The 21394-nt window shown below is 46.1% G+C and overlaps 1 protein-coding gene across 1 annotated transcript; it reads right to left on the bottom strand.

Moving 5' to 3' along the window:
- Positions 1-719: 719 nt before the first annotated feature.
- Positions 720-10185, bottom strand: LOC125256852 (inter-alpha-trypsin inhibitor heavy chain H3-like). The gene is made up of 22 exons (XM_048173112.1): positions 10032-10185; positions 9144-9307; positions 8605-8709; positions 8356-8518; positions 8167-8277; positions 7938-8066; positions 7703-7819; positions 7269-7437; positions 7082-7192; positions 6565-6746; positions 6287-6466; positions 5968-6095; positions 5727-5899; positions 5372-5401; positions 4826-4894; positions 4364-4396; positions 4227-4274; positions 4026-4139; positions 3310-3484; positions 3059-3207; positions 1011-1095; positions 720-930 (listed from the first exon to the last, which is right to left on the bottom strand). Exons 1-22 carry the CDS (start codon positions 10107-10109, stop codon positions 816-818), a joined length of 2628 nt encoding a protein of 875 aa, XP_048029069.1. The 5' UTR covers positions 10110-10185; the 3' UTR covers positions 720-815.
- Between the last annotated feature and the right edge of the window lie 11209 nt (positions 10186-21394).

Genomic DNA, 21394 nt, shown 5'->3' with positions numbered 1-21394 from the left:
AGATGACGCAGTGTCGAACTGGTACTCACTCAGTTGTGTTACAGAGAAACACTCCAAGTCGCGCCAAGAAACGATTACGCGAAGCTTTGATCCTCTTCTCCTCCAGATGCACGGGGAAAACGGTGCAACACTGAAATAGCTGTTGCGTCACACACCTGACTCCGACTCACGAAGGCCTGCGATCTCCTTCGGCACAAACAGTTCGCGTTCGCATATCCCCGCAGAAAAACACTGCGATGCTGTCTGAGACTCATCTGGGTCCTCGATTCCAGAAGAAACAATGAGCAGTGTGTTCCAATAGATTTGGCAGCTGCTTCGATGGACAGAGGAGCACACCTAATGCTTTAGTTTTTGAACACTCGGAAAACCTTCCCGTTGTCAAATTATATGCATATAGGTTATCTGTATCTGATATAGGACACAAATACTGTCGCTAAATAAACTTTACAGGTTTACCCATCTCACTCCGTCAACAGCTCGCCAATCTCTCTCCCTTCCATGTCGCAATCTCGCGTTCGTCGCTCCTCCCCTCATACATTACGATTTTTTGCATGTGAACACACCAATAACCCAATGAAATATCTTATTGGCTAGCATTTAAAATACTGCAGAATACACTGTACATAATATACAAAGTCCAATGTATGTACACACAATATTGAAATAAAAAAATGAAAATAAAATAAAGGTGCACAAATATTCACAGGGTTACAATAAAATATACTTAAAATACTTTAATACTTAAAACAAATGTCAGCAAGTGTTTTACAGAGAAACATGCTCTATCCCAGTGTTTAATTTGTCCACTTTGAACTCTACAGCTGAGTGACAGTGAAATCAGAAATGTCTCCCTGCATCACAGCCTGGAACGGGACAAGCCAACATCTGATAACTGGAGTTGAAGGAAGAGTGTAGTCTGTGACATCCTCCCTACAAATACATTCATAGATTAAAACAGATATATAATAAAAGAAAAAAATCAGCTGTGTTTGTATCTTTTGATCACTTACCAGCTCGCCTTCACTTCCTGGTCCATTATCTTTAGAGTTGGTGTTTGAGATCCTTGAATCTCCTCATATGAAGCCTCAGCTTTTCCTTCAACATTATCCACAGTTATTGAAATTTTATCCCGTGAGGGTTTAATAAAGCAAGTTACAAATCAGAATTTACCATTTAATTGCTCACCCAGCTAACACAAATATGTTCTCTGCTATGCTGCTGCTGCAGAGCAACTACGGACTTGCTACTGCTAACAGACACGCTGCTGTGAGCATGTAAGATGTAAACTGCTGCTGCTGCATAAATAGACATACATAAATCCAGTAGCAGATCTAGGCAGGTGGAGCTGGGGGAGGTGGAGGGGTTCAGAGGAACTCTGATAGCGCACTGCAGGACCAGATTACAGAGAACACTGAACTAGACTATTTAAATGTTGAGCAAGCAATCTCATTGGCTACAGGATCAGAAGAGGCCAATCAGCTTGTGCTGGTAATGATGCTTGCAGATTGCGCCCTCTAGAGTTTCATGACTGAACTAGATATATAAATAACATTTTCATGCTAATGTTTTTAGAACATATTAAAGACCAAATAATTTGAAACAAACATTCTATTAAAGGTACCCTAGAACATTTTTTCACAAGATGTAATATAAGTCTAAGGTGTCCCCTGAATGTGTCTGTGAAGTTTCAGCTCAAAATACCCCATAGATTTTTTTAAATTCATTTTTTTTTAACTGCTTATTTTGGGGCATCATTATAAATGCGCCAATTCAGGCTGCTTCCCCTTTAAATGCTCGCGCTCCCCGCCCCTGAGCTCTCGACTCTATAAATACATTGCATAAACAAAGTTCACACAGCTAATATAACCCTCAAAATGGATCTTTACAAAATGTTCGTCATGCATGTTGCATGCATGCATCGGATCATGTAAGTATGGTATTTATTTGGATGTTTACATTTTATTCTGAATGAGTTTGAGGCTATGCTTTGTGGCTAATGGGCTAAAGCTAACATTACACACTGTTGGAGAGATTTATAAAGAATGAAGATGTGTTTATGCATTATACAGACTGCAAGTGTTTAATAATGAAAATAATGACGGCTCTTGTCTCCGCGAATACAGTAATAAACGATGGTAACTTTAATCACATTTAACAGTACATTAGCAACATGCTAACGAAACATTTAGAAAGACAGTGTACAAATATCACTAAAAATATCATGTTATCATGGATCATGTCAGTTATTATTGCTCCATCTGCCATTTTTCGCTATTGTCCTTGCTTGCTTACCTAGTCTGATGATTCTGCTGTGCACAGATCCAGACGTTAATACTGCCTGCCCTTGTCTAATGCTTTGAACATGAGCTGGCATATGCGAATATTGGGGGCGTACATATTAATGATCCTGACTGTTATGTAACAGTCGGTGTTATGTTGAGATTCGGCTGTTCTTCTGAGGTCTTTTAAACAAATGAGATTTACATAAGAAGGAGGAAACAATGGTGTTTGAGACTCACTGTATGTCATTTTTATGTACTGAACTCTTGTTATTCAACTATGCCAAGGTAAATTCAATTTTCAATTCTATGGCACCTTTAATGTTACTGGAAGAACGTTTGTTCATATCTTGAGAAAACCTTAAAGCTCTGAGAACATTCCCTGTTAGCTGGGTCGGTTGTGTTACAACACGATCACATGAGAATGCGTATCAATAGTACACATGTGTTTAATCTCGTAGAATATATACGCCAAAACGAGTTTTGGCATATATATGATACGTAGTTTTTCGCGTGCATTTGATATGCACTTTATGGTGTGTATATGACACGCTCTTGAGTAGGATGGTGGTTGGGGGTGGGGGGGTTCGTGCGTATAATACGCCATAAAGTGCGTATCATATTCACGCGAAAAACTGCGTAACATATGCACGCCAAAATGAGTTTTGAGAGTAAACATTCATCGACATTGCACACTCGTATTATTGATATGCATTTTCATGTGATCGGGCTCTTGTGTTAATACATGTTTAAATGTTTAATCAGTGAAGCACTCTTACCTAAAATACCCATCAAACTGACATCTTTTGGCTGTTGCCGAACAGCAGGCCACAGAAACATGTCACCATTTTTCTTGTGAAGAAGAACAACAACGCGTATGTGTCCCATTGTAACGTCCATTTCATTGCTCCGTAGAATCAGAGACACGCTGTTGAAACAGAGAAATGGATAAATGAATTTTACTTCAAAGAAAGTGGCTGTGAAACATACACAAATGTAGTAAAACACATATAGATTGAGCACTATATACCCCTCTGTACTGTGTTGAGTGGGTTCCTGGCCCCACAAAAACTCAACATCATTCTGGCCATCGTGGTATCTGATAGACCTTGTGTTTATTGTCAGGCGATGGTTTGTTTTGTAATGAAAGACAATTTGACTGAATCCCTTTCGTCTAGTCATGGATTCTCCATTCATAGAGAACTCTAAGACACACAGAAATTCATATAAGTGTATGTAAAAGGGATGCACCAATACCAAGCTCATGTACTTGTACTCGTACTCTAAAAATACCCCCGATACCAAAGACCGATACATCACGTGACGTAACTGACAGAATTGTCCGTGCACAGAGACACAGGTGTGGAAATACTTCAAAATAAGTGATGACAACACAAACATTGCGAACTGCATGCTTTCAATCACAATTCGTTATCGATTAGTGAATAGATAGGCGGAATCGCGCTGAATGACACAGACCAGAAGCTCTCTCTCGCGCGCGTTCTCTCTCTTTCTTGCATGCACACATAGTTGTCAAAATGTCCATCGTGTGGAGTATCTCACGTAAGTACAGTCGGTTATGCCCCCCCCCACCAAAAAAAAAAAAAAAAAAAAGAGAGAGAGACTTCGTCTCGTACTTGGTCCTTAAAAAATGGTATCGGTGCATCCCTAGAATGTACAAAACATTTATTTAAAAAAAGATGACATTCAAAGGATGGGCATGTAGAGTAAATGTGTAATAGTTACCTGAAGAAGAATCCTGTAGCAGTTTGAGTTTGTGAGGAAGAGGAACATCAAAACAAAGAGGCTTAGACTGACCAGCAGCAGACAGCAGGAACCGATTGCTACGAACTGTTGGAACTAAGAGAGAACACAACCAAATGCTGTATCATAATTATTACATACATTTTTTTTTTACATAAGTACGTTTGAGAGATCTTTATGTACCTGACATAGTAAAGAGAACAGTTTCACTCTCCCGTGGAATTATTGGACCTAAGGCCAAAAGAAGGAGTTGATCAATTGATCAAATGAGACTTACTTGACTCAAAGCAGAATCAAAGTTGCACCATTTTAATACATACCAGAAAGGAAGGTAAATGAGTTCAACACTTTTCCTTTAAAAAAAAAAAAAAAACAGGGGGGGGGGGGTTCAATTAAAATCAGAGACAGACATTATCAATTTTACTGACAAAAGCACTCAATGAAATCAATAAATAATAATAAAAAAGTACCAATGCATTTTAAAATCATTATAAGAGAAATAATTAAATTAATCAATAATATTAATTTTGTAATATTTCTCAAAAAGAATGACTCACAAAATATTTCATTATAATTCATTTTACAAAACATATGTTACATTCAAATAATTTTCTTTCTATGATTAAAATGTATTTTCAAATTTTAATTTAGCTTTAATAAAGCAAATTTGCACTAACTACTCATAAAAACAAAAACAAAGTAGCCAATGATAAACACGTTCTTGAGAAAGTATAGGAGTCTTTATCAACTTTTAGATGAAGAAGAAAAAAGGCATACCATACCTGGCATAGCTGGATGAGCAGCAAGACTGGGCTGACTGTGACCGAAATTGTACTGACTAGATCCTGGTGCTGGGATATAAAACAAGTGGGAAAAATATATATTTAAAGGCAGATGCAGTATACTAAATTCGGCATAAAATGAAAATTCATCTATTTTCTTAGTGCATGTTACAAAAACTTATCGTGAATCATCTATTCATGTAAATGTTTCTTTTTTATTTTATTTTGACCTTGTAATTTTTATTCAAAATATCATAACTGGATCTTCTTGTGAAAGCGACAGAATTCTCTCTGGTGACGTATGCACGACTTCAACACTTTGTTCAAAGAAAGATTGGGTAGATGGAAAAGAGGTGTGTTTCACCTCAAAATCCAATCGACAACTGATATACAAAACCAATTCCCTGCTTTACATTTATTTTATTTTTTGATAAGCAGTTTCACTCAGATGTACATTACAATACAGAAGAAAATATCTATCGGTACTTCTGTTTCAACTGCAATAGTTTGAGTAAATGAACTGTTAGTTCAACATTTTATACCTACATGCAGGAGATGAAGGACGTAAACTCATTACTGATTAAAAAGGAAAGAAAAGTGTTATTCACAGTATACAGTGGGCAACAAGTCCAAGACCAACATTATGACAGAAAAAATGAAGAAGGAATATTTAAGATTCTGCAGTAATTTCTGACAAAAGGAGACATACTGAAGATCATATAAATTCAAGATTGACTCAAACTGTTATGCTGATAACAATACAGTAGCTGAATCTATTCAAGTTCAGATATAGAATCAGATACATATAGGATGCACAAATAAAATTTCTGCAAAGCTTGATTAAGCTCTTTTGTCAAAGGTCAAATGTTTGTTTGGAAGATTACAACCCCTCAGTTCTCACCTGGAGGTCTGGGATCCTCTTTTCCCTCTTTGGGTTTGTCGGCAACTTCCACTTCATCCTTCTGTGGCTTAGTGACGACCATAGAGGTGAGGGGGGTGACAAACTGGTATTTAAGAGAGAGTTTTAGAGCTTCTTTCTCTTCATCCTCTTTCTCTTGTCCTTTAAGAAGCACCCTGAGACAGAAAGATGTCCTCAATGTCCAATTTAAAATGCAGAATGTCATATCACTCCATAAACTTACTGCCTTTCAAGAAGTTGCTTCACTGTAAGGTAGGCCCACAGTCTCTGCATGAAATCTTCATTCTCAGGTGGGACATCACTGGGGTCTTTTATCATTACAGTGTCCTGATACGTCACATTACTGCCTTTCTGCTCAGAAATAATAATACTAATGAACATTTTCTTCAGGAATGTTGTCATTACCACTTTCACCAATAACTTTCCTTGAATATGAAGTGACCTTTATTCCAAACTCTTAAACAATTGATCATAATGATCATAATATCCAATATAATAAACTGAACTGAAGACATGGTTGTAAAGCTCCATGATGATCTTACTGATACTGCAATGACTTCAGTGCTGAAACTCTCCACACTGTTGTCTGTGATTTGTCCTGAAACCACAATCTCAGAGCCGTTGAAGTACAGGGTAAAGCTGGTCTTGGTAAGGTTTGTCCCTCCTGTGTATTGAAGTTGAATATCAGCGAGGAGAGGGACGGCAACTTCATCATAGAAGCCCTACAATATAACAAACCAAAATAAAGGGTTTAAATGCATTCAAACACAGAACAGATAAGAACTGAGGATGAATTCACAGCTGATTCTCTGTAGTCCACCTGCAGCTGTAGATCAGCGTCCGAATCTTCATAAATCCTGCGAGCGACTCCACCATTTTCCAGTGACATCTTTGTCAGGAAGTCAAAGTTAACATCATGTCCAAAACCAAGACAATACAGGGGAAACTTCAGCCCAATGGCCTTTTTCACATTGGCCATTATCCTCTCTATGTTAGTTTCACCTGTTAGAGAGAAAAAATAAGTTAGACTACCTACAGTACATGCTTGAAAATCATAATTATGATCAGAAAGCATGGATGCATTGGACAATTTCATATTTCTTTTCTCTTACTGAAAAAGACAATTAAATTGGTCAGGATAATAATCTAAAATAATCTACAGATATTTTAATAAAGATCTAAGACCTAAATCCAATTATTTACTGGTCTTCTAATTAGACCAGATTATTATATGATGTCAGTTACAGTGTTTTTCTATTCATGAATCACAGCTGACTGAGTGAACTAGTGCTACGATAAAACACCATTAGCTCGTGTTTGTCAGTGTGAATCTGTGCCTGAAGTGGGATCTCCATCAGTCAGCAGGATCAGGATGGAGGCGGTTCCCTCTCGTGGATGTTGATTGATCATGTCCACTCCTGCTAGAACTGCAGCGTTTATGTCTGTGGCTGAAGGAAGAACAAACACAGTTGTGTCACTTTGAGGAACAACTTTCTTACTCCTCATTTAGCATTAGGAACTCACCTCCTCCTTCTCTGATCTCCTTCACAAATGATTTTGCATTCTCCAGATTTTGCTTTGTAGCTTTCAGGAGTTCACGCTTCCACGTGTCAACTGAATAATCAAAGGTGATCAATCCAAAGTGGTCATCCTCATCAAGATCACTTAAAATCCTTAGCAGTGCCAAACAAGTCTAAAGAAAAACACTTCTTTTAGAAAACCTGAAAGTTATTCTTTCTCCATTACAACTGAAAATTCATTTACCAGATATGGGCAGTTTTTTACAAATTTAAACTAAGCAAATCCACAGTGATTTAAATACTGAAATCCCTGTTCTTTTAACATAAAAATGCAGAATGATGCAAGATCCACAAAAAATGTCCTTCAGTGGTTTTACCATCAAAATTTTCATAGCTTCTTAACCTTTTGGTTGATTTGGCTGAAACGTTGACATTTACCTGATCTATTTTTCTGCCGTGCATAGAACCGCTCCGGTCAATGATAAACACCACATTTTTGGGAATACGTGGAACATCAGAGGGTGCAAAGTAGTGGACAAAATAGCCATTTGATACCTGAGAGAAAACAAAAGAACATTCTGAATATCATTCATGTCTTTTTACATAGCCAGTCTTTCAAAATCATTTGCCAAATTTATTTTGCTTTCGTAAAGCACATTATTGATAAATGTACCGTGACTTCTCCTTTAGGATTTAATCTCTCAACATCGTATGTTATAAGCAGGTCACCATTCAGCCCATTTTCTCCACAGCTTTGACACTTGGTCTGTTGATCTCGAGTGGGGTAGAAGGTCACCCATGCCTGAAATGATCAGTTTGGTCATCTGGTCACTTTGTTTGAAGTGTAGTAGCATAATGAGAACATCTAAGCTAAGGGTTTTACCCTCATTTTAAGCTCTTACGTCTTTGTCTGCTCTGGTGGTTTTGATGGCATTGGCCAGATCACCGGTGCTCAAATCTCCTTTCACCTCCAAGAAGGAAATTTCTGGTTTCTCTTGGATGTGTACATCCATCTAATGTGAGTAAAAGAAACATGATCTTTCTATACATCTAAATTGATTATTCATTTCCCTCTTTGTTTCTTCTTCTACCTTGAAATCTGCCACCGGCTGCATCGGTTGGGCATTGATGAGTAACTCATATTTGCAGAGGCGGCGCTTTAGCAGTTCTTCGTAGGTCAACTCAAAGGTCACTTTACTAAAAGCAGCCACCGTCACTGAAGTTTTAAAGTCTTCTAAAGTCCTTCCAACAGATCTGAAATAGAAATTAATCCCAGAATATTACTAAACATGATATAAAAACACATTTTCTGGACCTATTGTTTTTCTTATGTCCAGTACTTGATCAGTCCAGCACTTTGTCCTCGAGATACTGCTTCACTGTACTGCTGCTGAGCTTCCTGTTTTTCCTTCACAACACCATCATATGTCTTCCCCTCTATGGTCCTATGGAGAAAATGACAATGACATCCTCTTAATATGTGTCTCTCAAACATACAGTACTTCATAAAATAATTAATGAATCTTTATTTTGTTGTTAAGCTGCATTATAATGGACATGACCTGAGACCAACATGTTATAAATGGCTTTTTTACCACTTTATTTCTACTTAACAAGACAAGTCACCTTTATTTATATAGCGCTTTTTAAGATGCAGATTGTGTCAATGCAGCTTTACAGTGATAACTGGTGAATAATTTTGTCCAGCTTAATTAAATTCAGTATTGATTAATTCAGTTATAAAAATCAATAATTAGCTAATTTATCAATATATCAGCACTGGAGAAAACAGTGATGTCATTGTCCAGCTCAGTTCTGTTCACATACAATGGTCTCAATGCAGGCAGATCAAAAACATAACACGACTCATGTTCCCTACATTCTGAATTTGCTGATGAAGGCAGTTTTGGGTATCTTGACCTCAAACTGGATCTCTTGAGATTCATTCAGTGTGTTCGCCACACGGCTTGTGATGACCGTTGTGGCGTAGCGACTGGTGACCGTGGAGTTAATGTAGAAGCTGTATATATCCACATCTTGTTTCTGTTGAGACATCAAACAGTTCAGTCAAATTGGATGGTGCACATTTACTCCTCCTTTTTGTGTGGGATTGTTCAAATATTTAATGCACGAAAATGGCATGAAGAAAAGGCCTTTGGACTAAACAACAAATACATTTTGATGACTACATCTCAGTGTAAACTATTGAGCAATAGATAGTTCTCTTTACTCAAACTGCATTTTAAATGATACACTGCTGTTCAAAAATCTTTAATTTCTGAAAGAAGTTTCTTAGGCTCACCAATGCTGCTTTTGTTTTGTTAAAAAAACAAACAAACAAAAAAAAAAACCAGTAATTTTGTGAAATATCTTTTCAGTTTAAAATAACAGTTTTCTATTATAGCTTATTACATTTTAAAATATAATTTATTCCTGTGATCCAAAGCTGAATTTTCAGCATCATTACTCCAGTCTTTTCTTTTCTCCAGATTTTCTGCTTAAGACACATTTGTTAAAATGTGTTAAAACACTAATATAAATTTAGTGGAAACCGTTATATATTTTCTTTCTTTAATGAATATAGTTTGATGTCATATTTAATCACTTTAATTATTAAACGTATTAATTTCTCAAACTTTTGAACACTGTATATTCAACATGTATGAAACAGATCTAGTTTGTCTGCATCTTCATCTCAAATAGAAATAATGAATCTGTTTTTAGAATTTTGACACATCTTCATCTTAAACTGAGATTTGATCCTCACCTTCTTAACAGGTTGTGAACTGGCTGAGATGAGAAAGATGCCCAAGAGAATCAGTCTGAGAGCTGCTCGATCCATCATGACCTGCTCAGAAAACAGACCTCGAAACACACACTCCTTTAAACTCCTGTCATCATGCGATTGGCTATTATTGACCGGATTCAGGAACCACCCCCTTTATTTGTAATCAGAGTCTCTTGAACTCCTCAAAAGTCAATAATGAGGCATGCTTTTTTAGAGAAATATATTATCTATATAACTTGTAATTATTTCACATTCTGTAGAAGTTTTTTTGCTGTGTTTATTTTATTATCAGACATGATCTCAAAAAATACATACTTTACAGAAATAATTACAATCAATTCTTAGAAAGGCACAAATCAAAGGGTTGCTTTATGTATACAGTACATAAAATTTATTAGGGATGCACCAATACCATTTTTAAGGACCGAGTACGAGTACCGATACTTTTTTCTAGTACTCGCTGATACCGATGCCTAGACAAATTATATATATATATATATATATATATATATTTTTTTTTTTTTTTTTTGATGTTGCAGTTCCCTTTCGTGGGAACTATCGACGCTACGTCGGATGACGTGATGGGAACCAGTGACGCGCGGATCAATGTATAAACAACCCGCACCCAACCGACGTTTTCAACTAACCCGCCCGCAACTCGGACCGCAAAAAAAGAAAGAAAATATTGTACCCGACCCGCTTCCTTACCCGCATTTTTTTAAAAGTAGGCTAGTAAATGCTCATCGTAGCGTCATTGGGCCATATTTGGAAACGTGTGACAGCCCTTAGGAGCGCAAACTGTTCTTTTTCTGAATGCTGTATGATATAGCCTAGTGTTATGTAATAAAGGCTTGATTTATTCATTTATTTCGTTTCATTTTCTTAACAATTAAGATGCTGCAGCATGTGTTTATCCAGTCTAATCGAAGTGTGCGTCTCTCCCCCGACTTTCCCAACAAAAATCCCGCCCCCTCTCAGAAAATACATAAAACTGACATTACTGAGCTATATGCGTTTAAAAGTAGCCTATTAAAATGGTACAATGGCATTGCTCAGTTCAACGTGTTGGGAAATCGGCATTTTGTCCCGCGTCAGCATTTATTCAAAAGTTAATAACGCTCAACATTAATAATGTTACTATTTCATTCTTTCATTATTTCGGCAAATGTCTCCCACACTTTGCTCTTTCTATTTGTGTATTTGTGGAGCTTCCACTCCCCAGTCTTCACCTTTTCTCTTGCCGCCTCCATCTCTACCTGCAGACTGAGCTCGTGCGTCATCTTCGCGCAAGTTGTTCAGCCAATAAAGTCTAGGCCTATGTATTTCATAGAAAATTGTGTCTAGTACTATATAAATTACAAAGGTTAATTGGCATCTTTATTTTAAACGACCCGACCGACCGCGACCCGAATATCATTACAAATATTTTTGGATGACTCGTAACCGCGGGTAACCAAGGGTGACCGCAGGCACCCGCTCATTTTGGATCAACCCGCGCATCACTGATGGGAACCCTCTGTATTTTGTGTTCGTGAAGCACCTCTGTATCCAACCAATGAAAAGACGCGACGTCAGAGGCGGGTGATGTCACGGATCAGGAAGCTATAAAGCACACCTGAACACAAAGCACGCCAGCTTCTGTTGTCTTCAGCAAGCGCTCTCTGTATCTTGTTTGTCTTATTTATTGTTGTCTGTCTGATATATTCACACAGTGATCTCTTCGTCCGAGGACAAGAGTTTCAAGCACAATATATATAAGACACAGTTAATATGGCGGAAAAGCAGCAATTCAGAAAGTGTGCTCCTCCCTGCCCACGCTTCATGGTGGCTGGGTATACACACGATATGTGCGTTAGATGCCTGGGGGTTGAGCATGCCCAGGCGGCTCTCGAGGGAGCCGTCTGTGTGCACTGTGAGCGGCTCACCCTCAGAGTGCTGCGATCGCATCGAGCGCTCTTTGAGGAGAGCGCCGAGGCGAGTGTTCCCCGCGGGTCCGGTCCCACTGCTGCCGAGGCACAGCGCAGGCTGCACTCGTGGGGTTCACAGGTGGATCTAGCGGAGGGGGAAGAGACGGGCTCTGCCTTATCGCTTCCCTTACCCGCTAGACCCAGTGTCTCTCCTTTGGCGGCGGAAGCACGCGTAGCGATTTCTTCCCCCCGAAGAGAGACACCGATGCTCAATATATCTTCCTCCAAGGAGGTTGATGTAGAGGGCGTCGATGATGAACCGCCATCAGCTTCACCAGCTTATGAGGAGCTTTTAGAGGTGGTGACCAGGGCTGTTGAAAAGTTGAATATCGAATGGCCCGCGGAGAAAGCTGAGTCCAGAGTTAAAAGTAAACTGGACGAACGCTTTCTTCTCCCTCGGTCACTGCCTCAGCGCCGGGGTCTGCCGTTCTTTCCCGACCTCCATGCCGAGGTGTCGAGGTCATGGAAGAGACCTGTGCAGTATCGGCTGTACAGCCCGCAGACATCGCTGTACAGCAATATTGTCGGTCTTAAACATCACGGCTATGGGGCAATGCCTCGGGTAGAGGAGACGCTTGCGAGCTATCTCACGCCCGAGACCGCGTCGTCCCTTAAGACCCCAGCGCTGCCCACCAAGCCTCTGAAAACTAGGCTTATTCGGCGGCAGGTCAGGCGGCGGCATGCCTTCACACCATGTCGATCCTCCAGGCTTACCAAGCCGACCTGCTGGGGGAAATTGACCAGAGCGGGGAAGCGTCCTTCATAGGCGATACATGAGCTTTGAAAAGCCACAGATTTAGCTCTCCGGGCCACTAAGGAAACGGCCAAATCCATCGGCCATTCTATGGCAGCCCTGGTGGCCACGGAGAGGTACCTGTGGTTAAATCTATCAGATATTAAAGAGCGTGACAAAAATATGCTCATGGACGCGCCGCTGTCTCCTGGTGGCCTGTTCGGCGACGCAATGTCAACAGTCGTCGACAGGTTCCAGGAGTCACACAAACAAGCGGCAGCATTCTCCAAAATTATTCCCCGCCGCTCTCATCCCCCCGAGGCTGCTGGGCGGGAGCAGCCTCGGCCGACAGCCAGCTCCTCAGCAACATCCGCTCACAGAGCGCAACAAAAGGCCAGTGTCGCCTCCCGTACTCCCTCACGCAGTGCCTGGGGACCGGGACGGGCGGCACAGGCGAAGCCTTCCGGAGGTAGGGCGGATCTGAGGACCATCATTATCTCTCGGAAGGCTTCAAAGAAGAGGTCCTGACGTTAGTGGCGCAGGATCTCTCGAGGGCAGCCCCCTCCGGGGGGATTCAGATATCGGGTCCTCCTCGGTGCCCTCAGGGGACTGTTCTGTTAACCCTGCCACCCAGCGTGCGTCAGGGCACAGCGGTCTCCGCCGATCCTCCGAGGAGGGTCGGCGAGCACGTGATTCGCCTGTCTGCCGGTGCGCCTCATGGTAGAACAGGGCTACAGAATTCAGTTCGGTTCACGACCGCCCAAGTTCAACGGGGTGCTTCCTACGGTGGTAACCCCAGAGCAGTCTCTGGTAATGGAGCAAGAAGTAACGACGCTTTTGCAAAAAGGGGCTATAGAAAGGGTTTCCCCTCCCAGCAAAATGTCGGGCTTTTACAGACGCTACTTCATTGTTCCGAAGAAGGATGGAGGGTTGCGTCCGATCATAGATTTACGTGTGTTAAATCGATCAGTAAGGAAGTTGAAGTTCAAAATGCTTACACTCAGACAGATCATCCCTCAGATCAGGTCCGAGGACTGGTTTGTAGGGATAGATCTGAAAGACGCATACTTTCATGTATCCATCCATCCTTCACACAGGAAGTTCCTCAGGTTTGCTTTCGGGGGCGAAGCTGACCAATACAGGGTTCTTCCGTTCGGCCTATCTCTCTCACCCCGCACGTTCACGAAGTGCGTGGATGCAGCGCTGGCTCCGCTGAGACTCCAGGGCATCCGCGTGCTGAACTATATCGACGATTGGTTGATACTAGCTCAAACAGAACAATTGGCAGTTCAACATCGAGATGTTGTTCTGTCGCACATGAAGAGGCTTGGGCTGAGGCTCAACGCCAAAAAGAGTGTGCTGGTCCCGAGTCAGGTTGCAAACTACTTAGGTGTAATCTGGGATTCAACCACGATGCAGGCGCAGTTGTCCCCTGCTCGTGTGAGTTCCATTCTCGGGGCCATGAAAGGGGTGAAATTAGGCCAGTCACTCACTGTAAAACAGTTTCAGAGACTGTTGGGTCTGATGGCAGCTGCGTCCAACGTCATTACTTTTGGCCTCCTGCACATGAGACCCTTACAGTGGTGGCTCAGGACCAAGGGGTTTTCCCCGAGGGGAAATCCTTTTCGCATGATCAAAGTCACGCGGCGATGCCTTCGTGCTCTGGTCATGTGAAAGAAGCCTTGGTTCCTAACCCAGGGACCCGTGCTGGGGACTTCTGGTCGTCGTGTAATGCTTACGACAGATGCTTCCCTCACGGGCTGGGGAGCGGTCATGAGTGGCCGCTCAGCTCAGGGTCTGTGGGAGGACCATCAGCGCTCCTGGCACATAAATCGGCTGGAGATGATGGCGGTGTTTCTTGCATTAAAACACTTCCTCCCCGACCTGAGAGACCATCATGTGTTGGTCCGTACGGACAACACTGCGGTGGTCTCATACATCAACCATCAGGGGGGTTTGCGGTCTCGCCTATTATCCAAGCTGGCCAGTCGCATCCTCCTCTGGTCCCAGGGAAAGCTCCTCTCGCTGAGAGCAGCTTATATCCCCGGGCGGTTGAATGTGGGAGCGGACGCCCTGTCGAGGCAGGGCGCGAGACCGGGGGAATGGAAACTCCACACCGAGGTGGTGGAGTTGATATGGAAAACTTTCGGTCGAGCTCAAGTCGATATATTTGCCACAGAGGAGTCAGCTCAGTGCCCTCTGTGGTACTCACTTCAGCACCCAGCACCTCTAGGGCTGGATGCCATGCTGCAGACGTGGTCGAGGCTGCGTCTGTATGCGTTCCCCCCAGTCTCAATGCTCCCTGGAGTTCTGGAGAAGGTTCGCCAGGAGAAGGTCGACCTGATATTGGTGGCCCCTTACTGGCCAACCAGAATATGGTTTTCGGACATAATGTCGCTACTTCACGGCTCTCCCTTAGAGCTTCCTCTCAGGCAGGATCTCCTGTCCCAAGCGGGCGGCACGATTCTCCATCCCCGCCCAGAAATGTGGAAACTGTGGGCCTGGCCCTTGAGGGGGCAAGGCTCACAGTAACTGGTCTCCCAACCGAGGTTGTGGAGACCATCCTTCACTCCAGAGCTCCTTCCACGAGGAAGTTGTACTTATACAAATGGAAATTGTTCTCTGTGTGGTGCGAACAGCATAATTTGGACCCAGTCCATTCTTCAGTCCAGACGTGCTTCGGTTCCTTCAGGAGAAATTCTCGGAAGGTTTAACCCCTTCCACACTGAAAGTATATGTGGCCGCTATTTCGGCTCATCATATTCCTGTAGGGGGCTCCTCGCTGGGTCGAGACCCCCTAGTAGTACGCTTCCTCCGTGGTGCACTCAGGTTGAGACCTGTGGTGCGCACGAAAACTCTGACCTGGGACCTCACTATTGTGCTCCAAGGGCTGGCTGAGGCTCCCTTCGAGCCAAAAGAGGAGGTGTCAGACAAGTTCTTGACACTTAAGACCATTTTTCTTCTGGCCGTCTCTTCTCTGAAGAGAATCGGTGATTTACAAGCGCTGTCAGTCGCTCCATCTTGTCTTGAATTTGCGCCTGGTATGGTAAAAGCTTTCCTGCATACCAGACCAGGCTATGTTCCAAAGGTTCCAACGAGGGTCCCAGGTCCCATTGTACTCGAGGCTTTCTGCCCGCCTCCTTTTGCAAATTTGGATCAGGAAAGGAAGAATCTGCTTTGCCCTGTAAGAGCATTAGATGCGTATGTTCACAGAGCTGCCCTGTGGAGAAAAACAGAACAATTGTTTGTATGTTACGGGTCCCCTAAGAGGGGGGGCCCAGCATCTAAACAGCGGATGAGCAAGTGGGTGGTCGAGGCCATCTCACTTGCGTATGAGACAGTGGGGCGCCCGTGTCCTCTGATGGTGCGGGCTCACTCCACGAGAGGTATGGCGGCGTCCAGAGCTCTCCTATCTGGTGTCTCTATGGACGACATTTGTGGTGCGGCTGGATGGTCATCCCAGCATACCTTTATTAGATTTTACAATCTTCACCTCAACATCACTCCGGGGGCCAGGGTGCTACAAGATAGCAGCCAGGCACTCGGAGATACGGCGTAGTTGGGATTGCGTTCCCATCACGTCATCCGACGTAGCGTCGATAGTTCCCACGAAAGGGAACGTCTCGGGTTACGAGTGTAACCCCTGTTCCCTGAGTAAGGGAACGAGACGCTACGTCACGTGGCCGTATCTCCTGCATACCTGGTGCGCTTGCTTCAGACAACCTGCAGAAGCTGGCGTGCTTTGTGTTCAGGTGTGCTTTATAGCTTCCTGATCCGTGACGTCACCCGCCTCTGACGTCGCGTCTTTTCATTGGTTGGATACAGAGGTGCTTCACGAACACAAAATACAGAGGGTTCCCATCACGTCATCCAACGTAGCGTCTCGTTCCCTTACTCAGGGAACAGGGGTTACACTCGTAACCCGAGACGTTTTCCAAGCACAACACAGTGAGACTAATGAATGTGGGACAGCTTCTTTATTATTACTCTAATGAAAAAAGTAATAATTTTTATGTGCTTGTCACAAACATAAAGAACAAAAATTTCAGTGTCCAATAACCTTCAAAGGGCATAATTACCAATATATATAATTGTTGTTATATAAAAAGAAATTTACAAATAATAGCAACAACTTGTTAATAAATAAAACAATAAACTTGTTTTTCAGAAATATAGGTTTATTTACCATGTATACATTTATTTAACATTTTTGTTGTTTTATTAACATTAATGACAACTATGGTCCCTTTAAGACCGAATCCATGGATACTGACACATATCCTATTATTGAATCCATGAATACTGACACATATCCTGTTCCCTTTCAGTCGGTCACGTTCGACGTACGTCAGTAGTGACCGACGAATTGGGATATCGCTTAGAGAGCTCTATCAGCTTCGTGTGAACTAAAACAGGCCAATGGAATTGGCGTGCGATATTTGCATAATGCGCACCGCCCCCGCCAGGTGTATATAAATAGGAAGCGGATGCAATCGCACTCTGCTTTTCGCTTCGGAGCCATATTCTGGTGTCCTGCTTCAGACTTTTTGTTTAAAACTAAAACTGCCTCAGAAGAGGATTTACAGCGAGCTGTCCGTGTTGGTAGTCAAGGCACTCCAGCGAGGTCGCGAGCTTCCGAGGAGCCGAGCTTTAAGCTCTCAACTGCTGTTGTAACAGCAACACTCTAAAAGTGTGTGTGCGTGTTACGATTTGGGCCGGTTCCTCGGTGTGTTCAGGGAGTGGTGTACCTGAGCGCATCGCGTCACTCCCTGTGTGCTTCAGCACAAGTGAGCTGATCTTTCCCCTTCTAAAAGAGCTTTACAGACGAACCCTGACAGTATGTCATTTCGTCTGTGCGTTACTGGGTGCGGTCGTTCCCTGGTCCCTGCTGATGGGCACAATCGCTGCATCTCGTGTTTGGGCGTTCAGCACGCTGAAGCAGCTTTTGTGGATGGTTCATGTTCCCATTGCGGGAATATGACTATCGCAGTGCTGAGGTCTAGACTCTCCTTCCTGAGGTCTCAGGAAGCGGGGGTCCCCTCTCCTATGCCCCGTTCGACCGTTTTTTCTGGCCCGGGCCGGAGGGACGGTTCGGCGGTGTATGGGAAGGGTGACCTGAGGATTACGGTCAGGGCTTCCCCGCCGAGCGGAAACGCTCCGCGGGCCCCTGCCGCCTCATCAGCACCGCAACCCGTCGTGCCGCCGTTGGTTTCCGCTGGGCCCTCTACGGACTGTCCAGCCGTTACCTTTGGTGCGCCTGCGGCGGACCGGATGTCGATCTCTGCATCGGAAGGTGAGCCAGGGTCCTCGGGGGAGGAAGATCCGGACGCGCGGCCGCCCTCCGGGACGGTAGCGGTGGCCGAGTCGGATCCCGAGTTGACGGCTGTGCTTTCCCGGGCCGCCTTGTGTGTCGGGCTCGAGTGGAACCCTCCACCCTGCCCCGGCCCATCTCGGTTGGATGATTGGTATTTGGGGGGGGGTCGCGCTGGTCAGGTCCAGCGTCCCGCCCCAATGCCTTTCTTCCCGGAAGTGCACGATGAGGTGACCAGGTCTTGGCAAACACCTTATAGTGTTCGTGCGAGGCCCAGTCCCTCGTCCGCCTTCTCCTCCCTGGATGGCGGAGAAGCCAGGGGGTACGCGAGGATCCCGCCAGTCGAGCGGTCCGTTGCGATGCAGCTGTGTCCAACGGCCACTGGCTGGCGTGGTGAGCCGCGCCTCCCGTCCCGGGCCTGTAAGTTCTCAGCCGGTCTGACTGAGAAGGCTTACAGCTCCTGTGGGCAGGCTGCCTCCGCCCTGCACGCGATGGCCCTTTTGCAGGTGTACCAGGCAAAAGCGCTGTCGGAGATGCCCCAGGAAGGGCCTGACCAACAACTGCTTGGGGAGCTGCGCGCTGCCACCGACCTTGCCCTCCGGGCGACGAAGGTGACAGCACGCGCTGTTGGTCATGCGATGTCTACCCTGGTAGTCCAGCAACGCCATCTCTGGCTGACCTTGGCGGACATGCGGGAAACCGACAAGCAGCGGTTCCTGAATTCCCCCGTGTCCCCGGTCGGCCTCTTCGGCGACGCGGTGGAGAGCTTCGCCCAACAGTTCTCCGCTGCACAGAAGCAGGCTGAGGCTATCAAACACGTCATGCGGTCCGCTGCTGCCTCCACCCACCCGCCCGTGGCTCAGCCTCAGCCCGCTCGTCGCCGAGGGCGCCCGCCTGCGTCGTCCTCCGCCCCTGCTGGTTCGGCAAAGCAGCAGCCTACACCAGCCAAGCAGCAGGGTGCCGGTCGCGGACGTGGTGCCCAGCCCGTCTCAGCCAAGCCAGGTGGCAAACGCAAGAGGAAGTCACGGCCCTGAGACGGGCAACCTGGAGGGGAAGGATCTTGCTCTTCGGGAGAGTTTTCCACCTTCTCTCCCACCCCCGGAGGAGGGCCGGGGGAATTTGTGATGTCTGTCTATCTTCCGCCGCTGGCTCCCCGGAGTCCAGCGGTACCCACTTTATCACAAAAAGAGCAGTTTCCTCAAACTCCAGGTCACAACAGGGTGCGCCTGCCAGTGTGCCAGGCCCCGCCTCGCCACTCGCAGCCCCCTCCCATTTCGCCAGCAGGTGGCAGTGTGATGGTGCAGCCCGTGCCCCGTGCGCCGTCTCCCATACGCACTGCTGCCTCCCAGAGTTCGACCACACTCCGGGCCGCTCCCATGCCGTCCGAGTTGGATCCCACTCTACCTCGCTGCCCCACCCCCGGTGCGTCTGTGGTGCCTTTGGTCCCGCTGGCTCGGAGTCTGGAGGCGTGGATCACGCTTCCCAGCCCGTCCCGCTGGCTCATTCGCACTATCAGACTCGGCTATGCGATTCAGTTCGCCCGGCGTCCCCCGGTCTTCAGGGGTGTCCACTTCACTCAGGTGTCGTTGGACAGTGCACCTGTTCTCCGGGCGGAGATTGCTGTCCTCCTGGCGAAGGATGCAATCGAGCCGGTCCCTCCAGCCGATATGAAGTCGGGGTTTTACAGCCCCTACTTCATTGTACCGAAAAAGGGCGGTGGGCTACGGCCAATCCTGGATCTGCACGTCCTGAACCGGTATCTCCACAAGATGCCGTTCAAGATGCTCACGCAGAAGCGCATTTTCGAATGCGTCCGTCCCCGGGATTGGTTTGCAGCAATCGACCTGAAGGACGCGTACTTTCATGTCTCGATTCTGCCTCGACACAGACCCTTCCTGCGGTTTGCGTTCGAGGGTCGGGCATATCAGTACAAAGTCCTGCCCTTCGGGCTGGCCCTGTCCCCCCGCGTCTTTACGAAGGTTGCGGAGGCGGCCATTGTTCCCCTCAAGGAACAGGGCGTTCGTATCCTCAACTATCTCGACGACTGGCTGATCCTGGCCAGCTTGCGAGAGCAGTTGTGCGAACACAGGGACATGGTTTTAGCTCACCTCAGCTGGTTGGGTCTTCGGGTCAACTGGGACAAGAGCAAACTCGCCCCCGGGCAGAGGATCTCTTATCTCGGTCTCGAGCTAGACTCGGTTGCACGGACTGCGCGTCTCACCGAGGCGCGCGTCCAGTCGGTGTTGAACTGCCTGAGCTTGCTCAAGCGCAGGACAGCGGCTCCACTGAAAGATTTTCAGAGGCTCCTGGGGCATATGGCATCTGTAGCCGCGGTCACGCCGCTCGGATTGCTCCATCTGAGACCGCTTCAACACTGGCTCCGCGGCCGGGTCCCGAGATGGGCGTGGCAGCGCGGCACGCTCTGTGTCCCCGTGACACCGAGCTGCCGCCGCACCCTTGTCCGGTGGTCGGACCCTTCGTTCCTGCGGGCCGGAGTACCCCTGGAACAAGTGTCCAGGCATGCTGTGGTCTCCACAGATGCCTCTGCCACGGGATGGGGGGCCACGTACAACGGGCATGCAGTGTAGGGTCTTTGGACGGGGCCTCAGCTGCATTGGCATATCAATTGCCTCGAGTTGCTAGCAGTACGTCTTGCTCTGGCCCGCTTCAAGGAGCTGTTGTCAGACAAGCATGTACTGGTCCGTTCGGACAGCACTGCGGCCGTTGCGTACATCAACCATCAAGGTGGTCTACGCTCCCGTCGCATGTCGCAACTCGCCCGCCATCTCTTGTTGTGGAGTCAGAAGCATCTGAGGTCCCTTCGGGCCACTCATGTCCCAGGTGTGCTCAACCGTGCGGCCGACGAGCTGTCACGGCAGCCTCCACTTGCGGGCGAGTGGCGGCTCCACCCCCAGGCGGTTCAGCTGATTTGGCAGTGTTTCGGCGAGGCCCAGGTAGACCTGTTTGCCTCCCCGGAAACTGCCCACTGCCAGTGGTTCTATTCCCTGACCGGCGGCACGCTCGGCACGGATGCCCTGGCACACAGCTGGCCCCCGGGTCTACGCAAATATGCGTTTCCCCCAGTGAGCCTTCTCGCACAACTCCTGTGCAAGGTCAGGGAGGACGGGGAGCAGGTTCTGTTAGTGGCTCCGTACTGGCCCACTCGGACCTGGTTCTCAGACCTCATTCTCCTCGCGACAGCCCCTCCCTGGCCGATTCCTCTGAGGAAGGACCTCCTGACTCAGAGACGGGGCACCCTGTGGCACCCGCGTCCCGATCTGTGGAACCTCCACGTGTGGTCCCTGGACGGGATGCGGAGGTTCTGAGTGAT

This window comes from Megalobrama amblycephala, linkage group LG21, assembly GCF_018812025.1.
Source record: "Megalobrama amblycephala isolate DHTTF-2021 linkage group LG21, ASM1881202v1, whole genome shotgun sequence".
NCBI classification, from domain to species: domain Eukaryota; kingdom Metazoa; phylum Chordata; class Actinopteri; order Cypriniformes; family Xenocyprididae; genus Megalobrama; species Megalobrama amblycephala.
The sequence above is the reverse complement of the archived record's forward strand: the minus strand, read 5'-3'. Positions and strand labels throughout refer to the sequence as shown.

Excerpts from the sequence above, each read along its gene's own strand:
- LOC125256852 (XM_048173112.1), bottom strand. The coding sequence starts at position 10,109 with ATGATGGATCGAGCAGCTCTCAGACTGATTCTCTTGGGCATCTTTCTC. Across the intron at positions 8,710-9,143 it reads TTCATCAGCAAATTCAGAAT|GACCATAGAGGGGAAGACAT; the intron begins GTAGGGAACATG and ends TTTTCTCCATAG. Across the intron at positions 4,140-4,226 it reads TGTTCTCTTTACTATGTCAG|TTCCAACAGTTCGTAGCAAT; the intron begins GTACATAAAGAT and ends GTTCTCTCTTAG.